Here is a 20,524-nt window from a genome sequence, read left to right as displayed (position 1 = left end):
AATCCCACTGCAGTACTCAAAACATAACCGGTTTTCTATTACAATACCTATGTATTTTATTTAGATGATCAGATATGACGCCGTTAAATTTTTTGCGGTAAGGGGTGACGATGGAACGCTTTCGAATTGGAATGTGCAGACGTATTGAACTTAAAGAAGTCAAAAACTAAAAAACCACGGGAAACAATAGTAGTGGTAAAAAAACAAACATGAATATTGAAGGCAACGACTCCCCATTACGGCAAAGTGGAAATCCCATATTCAACAGTTATATGACCGCAGGATATTCAGGCGGTACTGATGTTAGTGAGGAAGTGAAATTGAAAAGGCCACTAAATTATTTGGAGGATATTGAAAAGCTGTCATATGAGATTCATCGCTATTCGAGCTTCTCGCCGCTGTTCTTTCCAGAGTGAGTAGTACAATAACCCCAAACAGAATTTATAAAGGTGATATTTGTATTAGGAATAAAAAATATATTTATGAAAATTACCCGTTTAATTGCATATGCGTAGCATTGTTGTTATTTTGCATAACTTAAGCGTTATTGTTTTTTTGTTGTTATCCATTCGACCAATAATCTGCAACAAGCATATTACATACGTGCATACATTCACATATCATATAGCTCTGACATAAAAGAACAAAATTTAGTATTGCTCGAATTTGTTATTGTGTGAAACGGCGGTGTCTGTGCTTTTATTTACCTGTGTTTAATCGATGATTGCTGCCACAGTTGATAAATTCCACTTAATTGAGGTATTTTTTTTATTGAGGACGACAGTCCCAATTTCAGTTGCATGTCAATAAATGTGAGACTAAATATAAACAATCGATGTTTTAACGAAAACTAATGCTGTTAAAACAGGTCGGTAGGTGTGTACCTTTAGCGAAATACTTACCACCCTTAAGAAAAGCAGATGAATTTCTTATCGGGTTTTTATTCCATAGCGCTAATTTTCTTTAAAGAATTAAAATAAGAAAAATATCTTCTAGTTGATTTATTTTGTTGTGTTGTAAAGGTAGTAGAAAAAGTTTTTTTTACAAATTGTGACTGCTCTCCCATTTTCAGCGGCTAATTTCCTGTTTCGAAAGATTTATTTTCACTGTGTTTAAGCCAGTTTATAAATCCCGTTTTAAGGCAAACCACTTATGGATAAATCTACTTTTAAATATATCTTCATTTGAAGTAAGAATTGTTATCTAGATATTCTATAAATATTTTCCAGATTTGTAGAAACTCATCTCGACTCGTGTTGTAGGATGAGGATTTTATGAGGCAAATCGGAAAAAGCTGGCAACACTGAAAATTGATATAGCTAAAAAGTAGAAAAATACAAAAAACAACGGTATTTCTTATAACTACTTTATGCTAATTGCGCAGTTGGATGCAGTTTCTATTAATTATTTATAATTTTTTATACGATAGCGAAAATGCCGTTGCCCATAATGGTGTTTACTAAGTTCATAATGGCGGGAGCTTAATATATGTATTTTTTAACTTTAAATTGAAAGCAATAATTGAATATGTTTATATCCTTTGAGACCTGTATGCATCTCGAAATCCATTGGCACTTTTGCTACCTAAAATTCCGGGAGACGTTATTATCGGTCGTATATATTTTGCTCTCATAAGATAAACATAACAGAACTGTATTATCGGCATGTAAGAGGAGTTTTTGCGTGTACTGCATACGGGGCTTTGAAATTAATATTTAGTTGTGTTGTTATCGATTGTTTACATTCTGCCCCCATTATTTCAAATAATTTCTATGTATGTAATGATATAAAATCCATGATTTTGCTTCTTCCGTTCTTAGATATATTCTTGTGGACTCTCCAAGTGATCAATCATCCCGTTGGTCTGCTCAAAACAATAATCCTCCACAATATCTAACATTAAAATTACGCAGGCCTGCTATAGTTAAGAAAATCAAATTTGGAAAGTTTGAAAAATCTCATGTATGTAATATAAAAAAATTCCATATATATGGCGGACTGGATGAAGAACATATGGAACTACTATTAGAGGGGTAAGATGCATATTAATGCATAGAATTCATAAATGTCACAAATAACAAATCAATTTACCAACAGTGGACTTCGAAACGATCACATACCAGAAATATTTAATTTACGCTGCGTTACCAAAGATGGCAATACAAGTCTACCAATTTTATATCTTAAAATTGTCCCTCTATTATCTTGGGGTCCTACTTTTAACTATAGTATTTGGTATATAGAACTGATGGGTCAAGATGATCCCATGTATACAAGCAGTTGTTTGAAGGATTATAATAAGGTAAATTAGCGTATATACATTTTTTTGATTGGAGAGTTTATACCGAATAATTTTGCTATAATTTTTTAGTTACGTGAAGTTGAAATTATTCGCCTGTGTCTGAAGCATTTTCGACAACAAGGTTATGATATAGCCTTTAAGGCGTTGCAGGATCAAACAAATGTCCAACTCGAACATTCATTGATCAGTGAATTGCACCAATGTTTAGTGATCAATGGCGACTTTGAAAAAGCGGAAAAATTCATTAGTGATTGCATAGATGAAGGTCTTATGGATGACTACTTAAATCGTCAAGACTACAAGCATGAGTGGCGTTTGCAGCATGTCCAGGGGAATACTCAACCAGGCAAGTGACGTATTAGTTGAATATCTATTTATATAGTAAAAAAGTGGCTATTTTGTCTAAACAACAAGAACTTTAGATCTAAAATTTTTCACTAATATATTTTAAGTACTGTTTGCACGCTCAAAAGAAAAATTTAGTAATAACAAGTTAGTTGTTTCAGCATATTTTTTTGCCTGTTGAAAATGGAAAAAAAAACAGTATCATTTGATAGAACTGCAAACTTAGGCTAATTAGCAGCAAAATCTGTTATTATAAAATTGCAGATGTATAACTGGTATAGTGAAAACTTTTAAAATACCAGTAATTAGTCTTCTGATCAAAAAACAATGTACAGAATATACTCTTTCATAGCATTTTCATATTTGTGCGACATTTTCAATATGTGTATCTCTTCTTCTTATATTCAAATTTTATATTTTACAGGCAATCGCGGTGGCCATCAATTAGTAATGGATGTACAGAAACGTTTGATTTATCTCTTTGGAGGTTGGGATGGATTCCAGGATCTTAGCGATTTGTGGGTTTTCGATATACGCAAAAATTGTTGGACTCAAATTTTTGAACATTCTGAACAATTCAATGGTCCAACTCCACGTTCTTGTCACAAAATGGTATTCGATCCGGTTAGTGAGAACATTTTTATGTTGGGACGTTACTTGGACAATTCTATACGAACCACCGAATATATAAAAAGTGATTTTTTCCTATATGATACACGCGCTCAAACATGGCTACAAATATGTGATGATACGTGCCAGGTTGGTGGTCCACAGCTAATGTATGATCATCAAATGTGCATTGATGTAGAGAAGAGAACAATTTATGTGTTTGGCGGAAAGGTTCTTACGCCTCGAAGTGTAAATGCATCGACCACAAGTGAGCCTGAATATTCAGGTTTATTCTCATATCATATAGCTACGAATACATGGACACAATTATTGGTAGACTGTCATCATCCGACTGCTTCACAACCAGATGTTTTGTCAATTAAATCACGTATAACCCACTGTATGGTATTCCATAATGTATGTATGGGATTTGTTTTTGTCTGGGTTAATTATTATCGATATATTTGTTTGCAGAAAAAACGAAAACTCTATATATATGGTGGACAACGTGGGAAAGAAGACATCCATGACTTTATAACTTATAAAGTTGATACTCAATCTTTGGAGATCTTAAATCGAAATACGAATAATAGACGAACGACATCCTCTTCTGGTACTAATGCCTCAAACTCTAACATCAGTACTGTTGGATCTAGTAATCCATCAACTTCATCAGACGGCAAAACTGAACCATCCCCAGGTTATACCCTAAGAGCAACCATTGACTGTGAACGCAATGAAATTTATATATTTTCGGTACAAAATCTCCTCAAAATGATGTGTGATATCGATTTATATATAATATTTTGTTGTTTTTTTCAACTAGAGTTTAAGCAAAATGAAAGATCGTCGGGATATCCATCACGTAGATGCCTCCAATTCATTCTGGGTTTACTCATTGGATACTCATCAATGGTCTCGCATATATACAAGTCGCTATAATTCTTCATCGTCAATCGATAGTACAAATTGTGATGGAAGCAAAAGTAATCTTATGGAACCATGTCCCCGTTATGCCCATCAATTTGTCTATGATGAAACAGCTAAATTACATTACATGTTTGGCGGTAATCCAGGACGTTCAACAACACCGCAGTTGCGTTTAGATGATTTTTGGATATTACAATTGGAAAAGTAAGTAAGAAAAAACTTATTTCAGATGTTAGTGTTTTTTGGTGATAAAATTAGAAAATCTTTGGATGTTTGAACTCCAAATGTGTAATCCAAAAAACTCGATACATATCATGGACTAAAAATGCAAATAGTGCAGAAGAACGTTTACCCAATCCTTCCCTAAATATCGGGCTGCTAGGGTAACAACCTTTTCCCAATAACTTAACGCTACGTTGGTGTGTTATCAAAACCTAAAAATTTTACAAATTGTGTGCTAGAGCACAAAGTACAAAAATAGCAGGCTGCTGTTGCTTCTGACTTCTCTGTGTGTGAGTGTAGGACATTTTAATACAATTGCACATTCCTTTAATTATTGAAAGTTAAGAGACTTCCTATCTCAAAGATATATACAAATAGATGTGTTCGACTTTATCTTTATCTAAAAATATTAATGTGATATGAAAACATGTGACACCTTTTCCCTTATTTGTACCAATCTATTTACAGGCCAAAGCGTGGTGAAATTTTAAGGCACTGCCGTTATTTGGTACGCAAACTACATTACGAAGAAATGACCAAGTCGGATCCATATAAAGCGATGTATTATTTAAGACACAATATAGCCGATGTCATTGATCACAGCAACGAAGAACAATTGAGAAATGTAAGAACATGTATTTTATTTAGAATCGTATGCACTCCTTTCAAGTTCTTGAAAAAAATAAGAATATAATATCTACTATCTTCTGGAGTCTTCACAAATATATTATTTTGATTACAGTTCCATAGACTGGCTTCGCTGCTGTTTAAATGTGACGATGACCATGAAACTGAAGATCGCCGCTTGAATACACTGCCTTTGGGGACAAGCGGACCGACAGCGACATCTGTTGTTGGCGATAAGTCCAGCCTGGTTGAAGAATGTAGTTCAGATATGGCTTCAGCAATCGATGAAGGTATGGAAAATCTCTTATTCTCAAAATTGTAAAAAAAATACAACAAAAGATCTTTTTAGTAGACACTACTGAGAAATGTGATCAAACAGCAAAAAGACTGATGAAAAAAGAAAACAGTCAGTGTTTTGCTAAAATAGCAGCCATTCTTCGCTGTTTTTTATCTCGATTACTCTAAAGCATGTTTTTGGTTTGGTTTTTGAGCAAATACAAAAAATCAAAATTTTTTAAATTAATGCATAACAGCAAAGAAAATGTTTTAGGAGCATTTAAGGTTATATTAAAACATATTTTTGGGGCTCCACGAGTATCAAAATTATAACAGCATGTGCTGTTTTTCTATAAGATAACATTAACGGCCATTTTCATGTAGCTCCGTTAGGCTTTAACTGCCAGTTAACAGAAAGAAAAATGGAAAAATCTTTTTTCCGGTTAACTTTAACTGAAAAATTTTCAGCAGTTAAGTTTCTAACTGGCATATGGAATATATACGCAAAATGGCAGATATGCCCATAATACGGTTTAAAAGTTCGTTAGTTAACGGAGCACTAACGGAGCTTCATGAAAATGGGCGTAAGAATATCAGGTTTAGTAAAACGAAATCCAGTATTTTTTATGTTTTTTTTTTTCAACTGGAACACAAATCCTCTCCTATTGACCATAGCTGGTTTCTAGGCGATTGCGTTCTTCATACATTTGTTGATAGTACAGTTCGGAATTGCCGTATGTGGGTACCTCATATAGATAATTTTATCAAAACACATAGAAAAACCTTCCTGGCTTGGTCAACGTGTTTCAACCACGGCCATTTTAGATTGTCGTCGTAAGTGATCTACTTTTCCACCACTTCTGAAATGGGTAGATTTCGTGCGATTCATCATCGATTCGCAGAGAGAAATTATGTCCATGTGTTTTTTTGCGTTAACTCGTGGGGCACCGATACGTCGAGCTTCTTTTTGTATGCAGCCTTATTCAAATGGTTTCCAACGGGTTTTTATTAACCCTCTAATGCCCAATCCCGCCTTTAGGCGGGCTCCGTTAAATCAGTAAGCTTTTAGTAAAACACACCTTAAGACAACAAAAATGGGTAAAATAAAAAGAAAACTTAGTTAAAACTGTTCAAGAGGCTTTGTAGCATATACTGAGTTTTACCATATAAATTTATCTTGTTTAGTTTTCTAGCTTTTGTGTCGTTAACATTGAATATTTAATCAGCTGGCAAACAAATTGGTGCATTAGAGGGTTAAAGGTGTGTACGTGAGTAATATTTTGCTCACGCACACTCACGACAGAGAAATCTTATTCACGCACACTCACGCACTATACTTTTTGGTAGGACTGACGCTCACGCACGCTCACGAAAAGAAAAATTGTACTCACGCACGAAAATCTTTTTAATGTCGTGACTCACGAAAAACCTCGTGGCTCGCGAATAATTTTATGAGTGATTTACCTATAGAACCTGTCTGAAAATATGAGTATGGTTAAAATCGAGTGCGTTATTAAATTCTTACCAACTAGGATGTCACTAAAATTATAAATGAATTGAACTCGTAAGCATTTTATGTTCGTAAGCGGGATTTTTTGGTGAGCGTGTTTTTCCGAAATTCGTTACTCACGCACACTCACGAAGATATTATTTTCATGACTCACGCTCATGCAGGACATTTGGTTGGATAATCACGCTCAGGCACACTCACGCCTTTGCCGTCAGCGTGACACAACTCACGCGTGAGCCACGAAAATTTTCGTGAGTCACGACAATTTTTTGTCACGTGCACACCTGTAGTTTTTATGAAGTTTTAAACTCTTGGCCAATATAACCATTGTTTATACGATGGTCCGACTCGTGTTTACATGACTGTCGGATTTGGAAATTTTAGTAACTTTTTTGACCATGTACTTTGTTTGGAACCAGAAATTTTGTTTTCAAGTTTGTTTACGCATTTGACGGGAGTTTGTATGTATTTGGGGACATTTTTTCGTGGATGGGGATGACATTTTTGAGTTGGGAACTTGGGGGTTTCTTATAATATAATTTTACTAAGCCATTTTTCTATAATTGTTAAATCACTTCGTGAGAACTCGGGCATAAATATTGTCTCTCATCAGGTTTCATCACTGATTTGGACAAAATATACCATTCATATAGAAATGATCAAGATGGGTCACCTTCATATTGATCTACTGCCCAATTTTATTACTTGAATATTTAGAAGGAACATTTCGTTAGTATTTACATGGCTCCTATTTTCATTTCTCTAGCACTTAAACGCGATCGCCGCTCTCCTGGTTTAGTTTTTCGAAATCTTGATCTTATAGCGGCCCGCAAGCTGGTATGGCAAAAAAATATGTTTGTTGTTTAAGTTATTGCTATTTTTTTACAGCAAACACTATTTTTTTATAAAAACTTGTAAAACATTTGGATTTTTGTGAGATTATTTTTAAGTTGGCGATTTTTGGGGACAAGAGCCAGAAAAATACTGGCAATACTGCTTTTGTAAAATATTAGTGGTCATATATTTTTATTCTTTAATTTAAAGCATTATTGTATTATCTTACATACTTGAATTTTCTTGTGAGTGTTAATGAATGTTCCTTCTTTAAATTATAGATGTTTGTCCCAAGTCAGATGATGCAACACATGCTACCGACGACTTGTCTATGGAATCATGTGAAAGCTCAACAACTACTTCAGGTATTTCAGATGCTGCCTCATCATACACTGCGTATCGTAAATCCGGTGGAAAACGCTCTCGTCATAGTTATATTTATGAATTACGATCCCGCCGTTCGTTCCTTTTTAACACTCTAGTTCAATTGATGCCTTCAAATATGGTACAACCAGAACGAAATCTTAGTGATTTTGTTATTATTTAGAAAAGTTAAGTTTGTATTTTTTCTATTTTCTTTAATAATAATTTATCCATTTGTTTGTAATACTTGAAAAGACTTTAACCAAAACTTCAATTTGTATTATTAATTTTGAGTTTTATGTGAACAATATTTTTTTATATAAATATAAATTTTCCTAAGTAGAATTCAAAGAAGAAAACCCCCATTATTTTATTTACGTTTTTTTATATGTACTATGTATTGAAATCTTTGTATTGTGATAATCGAAAACTACTCAAATTGTATCATTGTTTTTGTTGTTTAATGTTTATTTCTTTTTTAATTTTTTATTGTATTTTTGGCACAATAGACAAGTGCAGAATATACTATATACAACTCAGAAGAAATTCTAATGATAAACCATGTCGAAGAATGTTATAATTAATATAAGTAAATTTTTATCTAAGAAAACAAATAAATTTTTCATACTTTAATAGAAAAACTGTTGATTTTTTACTCAAATTCAAGATCAAAAAAGTTAGTTTAGGTTTCTAGCTTATCTTACCTAAAATCCCCAACGAAATTAGGACACTAGGTTCGTAGTTTGAAATATTTAAAAAATAACGGCTAAATAAATAAATATTATTTTCTACATGAAATTCTGTTACGTGCCGATAATATAGTTTTTCCATATATTTCACACTAGGCACGTAATCCTCTTAAAGGGAATTTTGACCGAAATCCACGTAAATATCAGTAGATTTTCAATAGGGAAATATCAATAAAATTCGATATCGACTCGAGTGATCCGAAAAATTTAGATTTCGATCAAAAGTTCTCGATATCGAATGCGTGATTAGTCCGCTGGTTCGTACAAAACGAAAATTCCGTGAGGTGTTATTGTCGATTGTTTACATTTTACTCCCGAACTTAAGTTTGCAGCTCTTGCGTAAATTTAATTTACGTGTCAATAAACTATTTTTGCAATGTATTTCTTATGAGAACAAAATGTAAGCAATCGATAATAAAGCCTCACGGAATTTTCGTTAGCAAATATAGCAAAGTAATTCTTATGGGTCGCGAAAATTTCGTTAGAGGTTTGTCATGTAAAGGTGGGTATTAAGTTCTAGTTTAGCCGCTAAAGTGAAAACTAAATCAGTAAAGAAAGGCATCAAATTAAATATATTTGTTGCAAATTTTATTATAACTTGATGGGGAATAGCCCAAAGCAAATTTTCACAAAGTTTGTATTCCTTAAAATGGATTATTAAAGAAAAGTAATCGTGGAAAAATTACGATTTTAGCGGCTAAATCAGTAAAAAAAAGGCATAAAATTATACATATTTGTTGCAAATTTTATTATAACTTGATGGGGAGCAGCCCAAAGCATTATTCAAGAAAGAAAAAAATTAAAGAAAAGTAATTGTGAAAAAATGGTTATTTTAGCGGCTAAACTCGAACTTAATATCCACCTTAAAGGTGGGTACTGAGTTCGGTTTTCGAGTTGAAAACCACTTTATTTTCGTGATTACTTTGTCGTAAATAACCAAAATTATAAATGAAAACAAACACATTCCTGTAAAGTCCTGCCACAATCTACAGGTAAAAGAAACTGCGCATCAATTGCAATAATTTATTTGCTTTATATTGAGCTGTTTTAATAAAGTAATCGCGAAAAGAGAACCCCTGCCAGCATTTCAAAATTCCATTTCATCCTCATCGCTACCATAGACTCTTAAGTGACACTACAATAATCGCCAACTGTGATGGGGAAGCGTATCCGTGATTTTTTCGTGATTCCGAAATTTTCGAGATTCTTTAAATATTTTAAGTAATAACAATCTACAGTAAAAAACAATAAATTTTTTTGTACATTAAACCAATTTAGTTTAATACAATTTTATTAAAAAAAGAACAGAAAAACATAAGAGTAAATTATAAAGCAAAATCCCGGTATTTTTCCCGGGTGACAGCCCTAATTTCAATTCATATGATGTTTAAAACGTACGAATATGTTGTTTAAAACATCTACCTGTGTTATTTTATCATGATTCATTTGTACTTATCGGTTGAGGCTTGTTATCGGTTATCGCTTGTCGTAAGCGCTGGTAAATAAAACTCCTCAAAAAACCTTCTGTGTGCTTTCAGATTTGTTTATGTCGCTAGGAACATTTTGAAATAGATAAGGAAAGAAAATTAAAGACCAAAATGCACAATACAATCTTCAACACCGTAAATTGAAAATATTCAACGAGAAAACAAAATCCATGTAATTGTTTTTTTTTAACCCTTGGAATGATCTCCTTTGAAATAAAAAGCAGCAACAACAAAAAGGACGGTTAAAACTCGTTTGGGATATAATAAGAATATCAGGTAACAGCAACAATTTGGAAATACCTTTAGGTGTTGTTTGTACTCTCTTTGGGGAATTTTTAATATTTTTTATTATGAATTTTAGTCATTTAGTTTTCCTACGTTCTGCCTACTAAACCGCATGCGCAACAACTAGAAATGGATGTGCAACATAAACAAGAAGATTTTGCCAAGAAAAAACAAGAAAGGGAACAAGAAATAAAAGCAATTCAAGAAATGTTAAGCAACATAGCCAAATCAACGCCTCAAAGTACTACAATGGAAGAAGTGGATAAGACTGAAGAAAATGAAAAGACTGCAGAAAAAGACTCGCCTCCTATTAATACACTTCGAAGGAGTAACACTGATATCCAAGTCCAGGCAAGTACTAACTTGGATAACCAAAAACCTACAACCACAAGAATATCACGTATTGACACGTCCAGAGTGGCATCATCAAAGCGACGATCAAAATCATCCAACCTTCCCATTGCCAATAACACATCGAATCGTCAAGCTAATAAAAAGCCCTACAATCCGGAAGAAGCCAGAAAATTTATGGAAATGCAAAAGAAAAAACGTAAATCTGAGGCAGCAAATCAACCGGAGGCAAAGGCCAATAAGGAAAAGGAAGAAATAAAACGACGTCTTGAAGAGTTAAAAAAGAACACACGTAAATTGGTTTCTAAAAACTTGGATAAGAAAAAACTTCAAAGTGTTCGTATCGATACAGAAAGATTATCCAATAAAAAAGCTAATTTTGCGGAAACAAAACAGAATAAAGAAACATTCAAAATAATTGAACACAAAAAGAGAGATGATTGCAAAAAGGCAGATGTTTCATCCATTAAAGGACTTTCATTGCAATTGCAAAGGCATTCCAAACAAGATATACACACAGAACGACAGCGTGAAACACAAAAAGATCATGGTCTAAGTTCTGCAAAAACTACCACACCGGTACCACTCAAATCTAACCCATCGTTTCCCTTGGGAGAAAATCATAAACGAATTGGTTTGCTTAGAAAAACTGATGACGAAAAAGACTACTCATTTAGCGCTCTGAAAAGTATCACCAATGGAAAGGAAAATATGTTGGGAAATTTGTCTTCGAAATTAGAAACAAAGAAAGCAGCAAAAGAAAATTTCGAAGTGCCCGTAAAGGAAATAGAAAAGGAGCAAATAAAGACTGAAGATGCATCTGATTTGGAAATGCCTTCGACGCAATTGCAACTAAATTCTCAAGAAGATAAAAATTCAGATTTTCAATCTCGCTGCAGCACAAGAAATCAAAGTGGGCAAAACAACGACTTGCCTTTCTTGTTGAGGCCGTCAACAGCTCAAGTCTATCCATATAATTTCATAATGGCTGTAAGGCGCAAATTGGAGGCCATATCGCAGCCACATCCTCCTTTACCTTGTAAGAGGGAGAGAACAACAAAGACCAGTCAATTTACATCTACAACGGATTTGTTATTTGGAAAAGAAAGTGAGATTGAAGAAGAACATAGGGAAATGGAGAAAAAGAGGAAATTACTGGATAAACCAGAAGACCAGGAATTAAAGAAACGTAAAAGTACGGAATCAATAGAAGCCGAGCCAGTGCTAAGCAATAAATCAATGCAGAAGAGCAAAGAAGATGGCAAGCTTGCAAAACCTTTCGGAAGTACCAAGACAATATTTAATACATCTTTGGAAAGTTTGAAGTCACCACCACGAACATATTCCATGGCTACGGATATTCAAGTCCAGGGCGTTTCAATGTTGAAGGAAAATTCCGAAAATCTTAGCAAATCATGCCACGTTTCTGATTTGGAAGAAAATTCCGCAAATCGTCCCTCTTCCAACAAAACATCAAAATGCAAATCCATGGAAAGTATTGCTTCCTCATCTGTTTCATTGCCAATACCAATATCAAATACTCTAACAGAGATTTCTTCATTGCGCACAGAATCCCGTCGTACATACAACCATTCTCAGCAGTCTTTGGAAAAGTACGGCCAAATGAATACGGAAGACGAAGTCACCTCGATTTCGTCGCATATATTCAGTAGTCCCGAAAAGAAATATGCCAAGCAACAAAATCAGGATTTTGAATTTACAAAACCTCGGCCAGTTAGTCCTCTATCTCTGGAAAAGATAGATAATTTGAAAATACAACGCAAACATAATTCCACGATCAACCACCCAGAGAAAGAAACAAATGACACTGTAATTCACAAGGATGAGGAAATGCACTTCTCCCAATTGCTGGATGATTTCAATCGTAGCTTGTCTCAAGTCATACAAGTTAATGAACAATTGAAAACCACTCTGGTGAAATCATCGCGTATCCTGAGTCCCCGTGGTACACCGGTGAAGAAGGCATCCTCTTCTTCAGGAGAAACAGATAAACAATATTCATCAGATTTTGAAAATTCTCCCCATAATCGTCAATTAGATGATGAAAAACTAAAACAAAGTCTAGAGAGCACAAACGAGAAATTGAAAACTCGTAAAAAACAGCTATTCGAAATAGCCAATAAAGTTAAGCCCTTGATGACACCTCCCAAGTCTATGACAGATGAATATGGAAACTCCAATGATACACCTTTACCGAAATTAAATTTAGACATGAATTCAAGTACCAGAACTTCAAAGAGCTCCATAACAGTTGAAACTGAAGAGGAGTCAAACAATTCTCCATTACAAACCAAAGTAAGCGAGAGCTATGAAAAACGTCTGAGTTTGATTGAAAAATTGAAGGAAAATTTAAAACACACCATTATAGAATCTCAAGAAAACCGCATAGAAAATCCCAAGCAACACAAAGACAATAACCCTCTAGTGAATACGGAAGAAGAATTAGTCTCATCGAAAAATAGTAGATCAAATATGTCGGTATATGCATTGGTGGAAGAATGCGATGGACAAGAAACTCTAAAGGAGATTAAACCCAAAAACATACTTCACAAACATATGCCAAGTCAAATGTTGAAGCAAGAAGACGTAAACAAAAGCAACTACTCGGACTGTATAGATAAGGAGGATTTAATAGAAAAATATACAAAATCCTTAAAAGAGGATAATAGCAAAGAAGAAAGCTTGGTTATTTACAAATGCAATAAGAAGATAACGCAAGAAATTAGAAATGTGGCATTTTTGGGCGAAGAAAAAAATGATAAGCAATATCATAATATGTCCAATGTACAAATACAACATTCCCTATCTGAGAAATCTATTCATACACATTCCACTACGTCACAATTAACTAGAGAAATGAGAAGCGTGTCTACATCGCAAGGCTCTCAAAGTGAAGTTGAAAGTGTGAATTCAGCGACACATAAAGTAAACAAAAGTGTGGCTTATCAAACCGATAAATTTTCCAAATCTAATGATGATGATGATGGCAGCTCAAGTATAGCGGAAGATTTACAAAACACCTTTGGAGCAGTTTCGCAGAAAAATGGAAATCCTCCTACTAAGCTGCATCAAATGAAATCGAATACCTCAAATCTACCAACGAATATGAAGCGTGATTCCTCTGCTTTTATAAAATCCCATATTAATCGCTCTCGAGGTGATTTCCAGGAAACCAACTCTAAAGAGGCCACATTAAATGAATCACAATTTCAACTTGCTATAATTTCCTCGCAAACAAGTTCATCAGATATAGCCCATAGTGCCGACGATGAGGTAACAAGCAGTGTAAAATCGATCATTAAGAGACATCGTAGCAATTATTCAAATCCCCCAAGTTATAATACAGTAACTGGTAAAAGCAACAAACAAAAGCCTGGAGCTTCGATCAATATTAACTCATCGCCTGCAAAGATCGCTACGTCAAGGCGTATCTCGATAGGAGATGAAATTGTTAAATTTTTCCATCAATATGAAAACGAGAATACAACTCATCAACAGTACAATGAGACGTTATCCGAATCATCTTTAAATTATTCCAATGTGGGATTGGTAAGTTTTATGAGGAGACACTTTTAAAGTGCTCAGCACAACTTATTTTGTGTTTCTTTCGTATTTCTTTGTAGTATGATAAATTGATTCAAAATGAGTTGACCAAAACTGAACATTTAACAGCTCTTTTGAAAATGCGTGAAAAGGCTCTTATAGATCGCACCAAAGGTCAAATTGCTTTATTAGAAGTTCAAAAGGCGCGTTATAAGGCAAAAGGTCTATTGGCAAATATAGCCGCCGTTAAAAAGAAACAACGAGGAATTCTATTAAAAATGGAAAAAGAACGAGAACAGATAAAAAGGTAAGTCGTAAATGTTCTAATGCTTTATATTAAAGGAAATCGAGACAATTATGTAAAAGGTTAAATAAAAAAAATCTCTTTTGGGTTTCGGGGGAGGATTAATAAGATTTCAGCCAGTCTTCGGTAACTATGCGAAATAGATAGATTTTTTCCATTACATATTTCTATTCGGAACATGTTTTAATCAGTTTATATGAATCATGGTATTGACATAGATGAAAGATTTCCATACGCATTCCTTCGCTTGATATAGCGTTGGGAAATAAAAGGTGAAAATCTAATTTTCCAAAATTGTATTTCTATAGAAAATTTTGTCAAAATTTTATTTATATAGGAAATTTTGTCAGAACTTTATTTCTATAGAAAATTATGTCAAAACTTTATTTCTATAGAAAATTTGGTCAAAATTTTATTTCTTTAGAAAATTTTGTCAAAATTTTTTTCTATAGAAAATTTTGTCAACATTTTTTTCTATAGAAAATTTTGTCAAAATTTTTTTCTATAGAAAATTTTGTCAAAATTTTATTTTTACAGAATATTTTGTCAAAATTTTATTTATATAGAAAATTTTGTCAAAATTTTATTAATATAGAAAATTTTGTCAAAATTTTATTTATAAGGAAAATTTTCTCAAAATTTTATTTATATAGAAAATTTTGTCAAAATTTTATTTATATAGAAAATTTTGTCAAGTATTTATTTATATAGAAAATTTTATCAAAATTTTATTTCTATAGGAAATTTTGTCAGAACTTTATTTCTATAGAAAATTATGTCAAACCTTATTTTTTTGGAAAATTTTGTCAAAATTTTTTTTATATAGAAAATTTGTCAAAATTTTATTTATATAGAAAATTTTGTCAAAATTTTATTTCTATAGGAAATTTTGTCAGAACTTTATTTCTATCGAAAATTATGTCAAAACTTTATTTCTATAGAAAATTTTGTCAAAATTTTTTTTTCTATAGAAAATTTTGTCAAAATTTTATTTCTATAGAAAATTTTGTGAAAAATTTTTTTCTATAGAAAATTTTGTCAAAATTTTATTTATATAGAAAATTTTGTGAAGATTTTATTTCTATGGAAAATTTTGTCAACATTTTATTTCTATAGAAAATTTTGTCAAAATTTTATTTTTACAGAAAATTTTGTCAAAATTTTATTTTTATAGGAAATCTACGTACCTATGTATATAGTTGTTAGTTGGAGAGGACTATATTGTAAAATCTACAAAACAAAAAACAAAATTACCTCTTCTTCAAGTTATAATGAACTAAATTTGAGGACATTTGAACTTCGCATAGCGCATAGACATTTTTTGTTTATTTGAACGATATGATTTTCGAAGAGATTAGGAAGAATTCATTCTATATATTAGTTAACAATTTTCTACATTTATGTATCACTATACTACAGAATAAAAAAATTTAATATAATTTGATTAATGTTTGGAATAATTTTGTGAACATTTTTCATATATGTATGTTGATAAATCTTACACATTTTTGGTAAACCTCGTACAAAATTAAAACTGCTGATTTTAAATACGAACATATCGATAACGATGAGTGGATGGTTGCAGGAATATAAAAGAAATATTGGGATCTGCAATCTAAAAAGTGTGTTTACTTAAATTTTGAAGAGAAGAAATCAGTGTTAGTAAAATTGCATACTTTATTCTATTTAATGAACTATAACTAACAACTGTCAGTTTAGGAAATTTTAACTGAATAAAGTACATTTTATTATTTTTTACAAAATCTTAATTTAATGGCTAAACTAAATTGATGAAAGTTTTTTTCCTTTATTTTCGAAGACAATTTTTTCTGGGTGTAATAAAGAATAATGTTTACTGTTCTTTATTAACACAATTCTCTAAATACACTTAAAATAGGCGACTCTATTGATATGTAACATATTTTCGATAGTTTAATATTCATTACAAAGCTGTTTTCTAAATGGCTTTGATTTTGTGATTTATAAACCATTATAAACTACAAGAACCAAATGTTAAATGAAAACACAATTCATGTGAAATTGTATCAAATAAATTTGTCTCAAATCGAATAATTCGAACTAAATCGAAAAAATGTAATTAATGAAATAACGGCTACACTCACAAAAAGCCTACATGGATCCAAAGATTTGAAACTTCCCTTGTATTGATTCTAATGCAAAGATGTCCTAAAATGTACGATACATACTCTCAAAAAAAGTGAACCTTCTATTTCACTGAAGCCAATTTAACTTTATTTTAGTTACTTGAATTATTATGTTTGGAGAAAGTTTCCTTTACTCTAATAATTTTTTGCATACGTTTCTTAAATGGACTAAAAAATGGGAAAAAATTATACAAAAATGAAGCATAAAAATTTACTAAATTCGTCGATCCCACGGCGGCGGGTTCTACGCACCGGATTGACCCGATGGATACCAGCCATCGGCCAGCGGCTGCCACCTCAGTGTACGTGTTGTCTCGTCCATTTTTTCGTGTTGGAGAAGGTGCATCCCGGGGAGCCTTCTCCGCCTGCTTTTGGTCCGAGCCGGGATAGAGGAAAACCCCGGACCATGGTACTGTGCCGTCTGCCGAAATCGAATTCACCATCGCTCGGTTTCGGTGAGGTGTAACCGGTGCATGGAATGGGTGCACTTCCGGAATTGCTCCGGCCTAACATCGCTGCGGGAGTATAGTCAAACTGACTTCGTGGCAGGATGCTGTGCCAATGACAGCAGCAGTGGGTCATCTGATTATGTGACCCCACCGACTTCTCCCGCACAACAATATTCTCCGCCGCAGCATCTTACACCGAATATTGTTGTACCAGTTCCGGAGAGTGCATCATTTTTGCAATTTAATTGCAACGGGCTCCGTGGTAAGATTAGTGAGATCGTAGACTTTATGAATCGGAAAAGGATAAGGGTCGCGGCGATCCAGGAAACAAAGCTGAATCCCACCTGCAGCCTACGACATTGTGATGGGTACAATGTCCTACGGAAGGATCGCACAAGAAATGGAGGTGGTGGCCTGGCTTTCATATTACACCGTTCCGTGCAGTATAGACCTATCACGCTTGTGCTAGACACTAATGACCCGTACATGGAATGTATGGGGGTAGCAGTTAAGTGTGGGGCTGCCGAGATAGAGCTATACAATGTGTACATACCGCCGGTTGGTAGCTGTGCTCCTGGTTATAGCCCAAACATTGAGTGGTTGTTGAGCGGGCATAACCGATTGGTTCTAGGAGATTTTAATGCCCACCATGAACTCTGGCATTCTCTCCTGGGTAATGACCAGAGGGGCATAGCTTTGGCAGAGCAGATAGACGACTCCACATTTTGCACGGTGAACGAAGAGGCCCCCACGAGAATTATGGGTGACTGCAGCAGTTCGCCAGACTTATCGTTAGCATCGCCTGGTCTGATAAATGACGTCTCCTGGCAACCCGTCATTTCATTGGGTTCGGACCACCTCCCCATAATTCTCACCATCAACCGACCCTCCGATTTCATAACCTCTGAACGCCGGACGTTTATTAATCAAAAGAAAGCCAACTGGGAAGGCTTCAGAGAATACACCGATCGCCGCTTCAGTGAGCTCCCGTCCCCCTCACATGTTCATGTTGCCCAGAGGGAGTTCCGGGACATCATCAACGCAGCAGCCGCTCGCTTCATACCCGCTGGTCGAATTGCCCAGGTGAGGCCCAACTTCCCAGCCGAAGCGGCGGGACTCGCAGACGAGCGTGATGAACGCCGTCGTGCTAACCCTGCTGATCCTAGAATCAGAGAACTAAATCTAGAGATTAGTAAGATAGTCGACGAGCACAAGCGGAACACTTGGTTAGAGCACCTGAAGCAATGTAACTTAGGAACAGGAACTGGTAAATTGTGGTCAACAGTTAGAGCCCTCTCGAACCCCTCCACAAGGGATGATGGGATTTCAGTCACATTTGGCGACGTGACTGTGACTGATCCGAAGAGGTGCGCCAAATACTTCAACCGACAGTTTGTCGAGCATCCCGAGAGTGATAGAGCGAAAAGGAGAGCCACCCGTCGTGTACGTGGTCTCCGAGCCGATGACACACCACAATTTACTGCAGTCGAAGTTACCAATGTCATCAACAGCGCGAAACCATCTAAGGCGCTGGGCCCTGACGGAATTTCAATGCTAATGCTGAAGCATCTGGGAATACTGGGAGTTGAGTACCTGACCAGACTCGTCAATTTGTCTTTGGAATCACACATTATACCCGATGTCTGGAAAATGGGAAGGGTGATTCCACTACTGAAACCGGGCAAAGATTCGAGCAAAGGTGAATCGTACAGACCGATATCCCTTCTGTCGCCAGTAGCCAAGACACTTGAGGCATTACTCCTCCCCAGCCTTGTGGAGAATTTTCCAGCTGCCCACCATCAACATGGATTCCGTAAGGTACATAGTACGACAACAGCCTTACATGCCATTTCGACACATATTAATAAGGGACTTAACCAGCCCAGGCCGTGTCACAGGACGGTCCTCGTGGCGCTTGACCTATCGAAAGCATTCGATACGGTCAACCATGCCACATTATTTGAGGACATCGAGAATACGTCCCTACCGGCAGGAGCGAAGCGTTGGGTGCTGAATTATATGTGTGGACGCCAGTCGTACGTGGAATTCAGGGACAGAAAGTCAAGACCGCGTAGAGTTAAACAGGGAGTTCCCCAAGGTGGGGTGATATCTCCGGCACTGTTTAACCTCTACATGTCCTCGATTCCACCCCCTCCTGACGGCGTCGAGATTGTATCATATGCGGATGACTGTACAATCTTGGCATCTGGGCCCAATGTTGATGACATTTGCGATCGGTTGAACGTCTACATAGCTAATCTTACCAGTTATTTCACTGCGAGAAACTTGAGGATATCCCCTACCAAATCCTCAGCCACACTATTTACTACATGGACGGCAGAAGTGCGCAGGCAGTTGAATATCAGAGTCGATGGAGTAATAATTCCGACCACAAATTACCCCAAGATTCTTGGGGTCACATTCGACAGCCTTTTTAGGTCATCTGCCCATGCCACTGCAATTTGTAATAAGCTCCGTGGTAGAAACAAGGTCCTCAAGTCACTAGCCGGCAGTACTTGGGGTGCGGACAAAGAAACCTTGCTAACTACTTATAAGGCAATTGGCCGGTCAGTGGTAAACTATGCAGCGCCAGTGTGGACACCGCAGACCAGTGATACGCAGTGGAATAACATACAAACCTGCCAGAACGCTGCTCTTAGAACTGCGACTGGGTGTCTCCGCAGCACACCCCTGGATCACCTTTATGTGGAGACAAAGATCATCCCTGTGCGAAGACACAACTACATGTTGTCAAAGCAGTATCTCCTGGGTTGTTATCGCAGTAATCATCCAAACCACCATCTTATGGATACACAACCACCACCCAGGAACGTAAGGGTTGATATACATAATCTAGAGCGCGAGATCCAGCGCTATAAAAGAGAGCCTCTAGATCAAGCAGCGTACCAGGCAGGTTTGAACAGGATTCATGAGGATACTGTAGCTGAAGCGGTGAGAAGCTACAAGGTTAATCCTGTTCTTGGAGTCCGACCACCGCCCATAGCACCGGAGGAAAGAGACCTCCCACGGCAGACTAGGGTAGTTTTGGCCCAATTAAGATCAGGCAAGTGCAGCCGCCTCAATTCCTACTTATCGGTGATTGATAGCAGCGTAGCTGACGTTTGTCCAATTTGCAACCAAGGGCCACACGA

At 35.5% G+C, this 20,524-nt stretch overlaps 2 protein-coding genes across 3 annotated transcripts in view; both read left to right on the top strand.

Annotated features, from left to right (window-relative positions):
- The first annotated feature begins 137 nt into the window (after positions 1-137).
- On the top strand, positions 138-8,659 carry muskelin (muskelin 1). The gene is made up of 10 exons (XM_075310055.1): positions 138-412; positions 1,821-2,033; positions 2,098-2,302; positions 2,372-2,648; positions 3,072-3,673; positions 3,731-4,012; positions 4,083-4,390; positions 4,877-5,033; positions 5,151-5,325; positions 7,937-8,659. The coding sequence occupies exons 1-10, from the start codon at positions 210-212 to the stop codon at positions 8,200-8,202; spliced, it is 2,688 nt and encodes an 895-aa protein (XP_075166170.1). The 5' UTR covers positions 138-209; the 3' UTR covers positions 8,203-8,659.
- Positions 8,660-10,296: 1,637 nt separating this feature from the next.
- The window catches only part of LOC142241765 (uncharacterized), an 84,821-nt gene continuing 74,593 nt past the window's right edge, over positions 10,297-20,524 (top strand). Inside the window, exons 1-3 of one of the 2 annotated variants that reach the window (XM_075313587.1) lie at positions 10,297-10,530; positions 10,624-14,460; positions 14,535-14,761. In XM_075313587.1, coding sequence (XP_075169702.1) covers positions 10,669-14,460; positions 14,535-14,761 — 4,019 coding nt within the window. In that variant the 5' untranslated portion in view covers positions 10,297-10,530; positions 10,624-10,668. Of the gene's footprint in view, positions 10,531-10,615; positions 14,461-14,534; positions 14,762-20,524 lie in introns of both variants that reach the window. The other variant, XM_075313586.1, reaches the window with a different exon arrangement.

Source organism: Haematobia irritans, chromosome 5, assembly GCF_050003625.1.
Source record: "Haematobia irritans isolate KBUSLIRL chromosome 5, ASM5000362v1, whole genome shotgun sequence".
Taxonomy (NCBI): Eukaryota; Metazoa; Arthropoda; class Insecta; order Diptera; family Muscidae; genus Haematobia; species Haematobia irritans.
The sequence above is the reverse complement of the archived record's forward strand: the minus strand, read 5'-3'. Positions and strand labels throughout refer to the sequence as shown.

What these genes read in the sequence shown, in the direction of transcription:
- muskelin (XM_075310055.1), top strand. Translation starts at nt 210, where the DNA reads ATGAATATTGAAGGCAACGACTCCCCATTACGGCAAAGTGGAAATCCC. An exon ending in GTTTGAAGGATTATAATAAG is followed by an intron (nt 2,303 to 2,371) that starts GTAAATTAGCGT and finishes ATAATTTTTTAG; the next exon opens with TTACGTGAAGTTGAAATTAT. An exon ending in GGCTTCAGCAATCGATGAAG is followed by an intron (nt 5,326 to 7,936) that starts GTATGGAAAATC and finishes TTTAAATTATAG; the next exon opens with ATGTTTGTCCCAAGTCAGAT.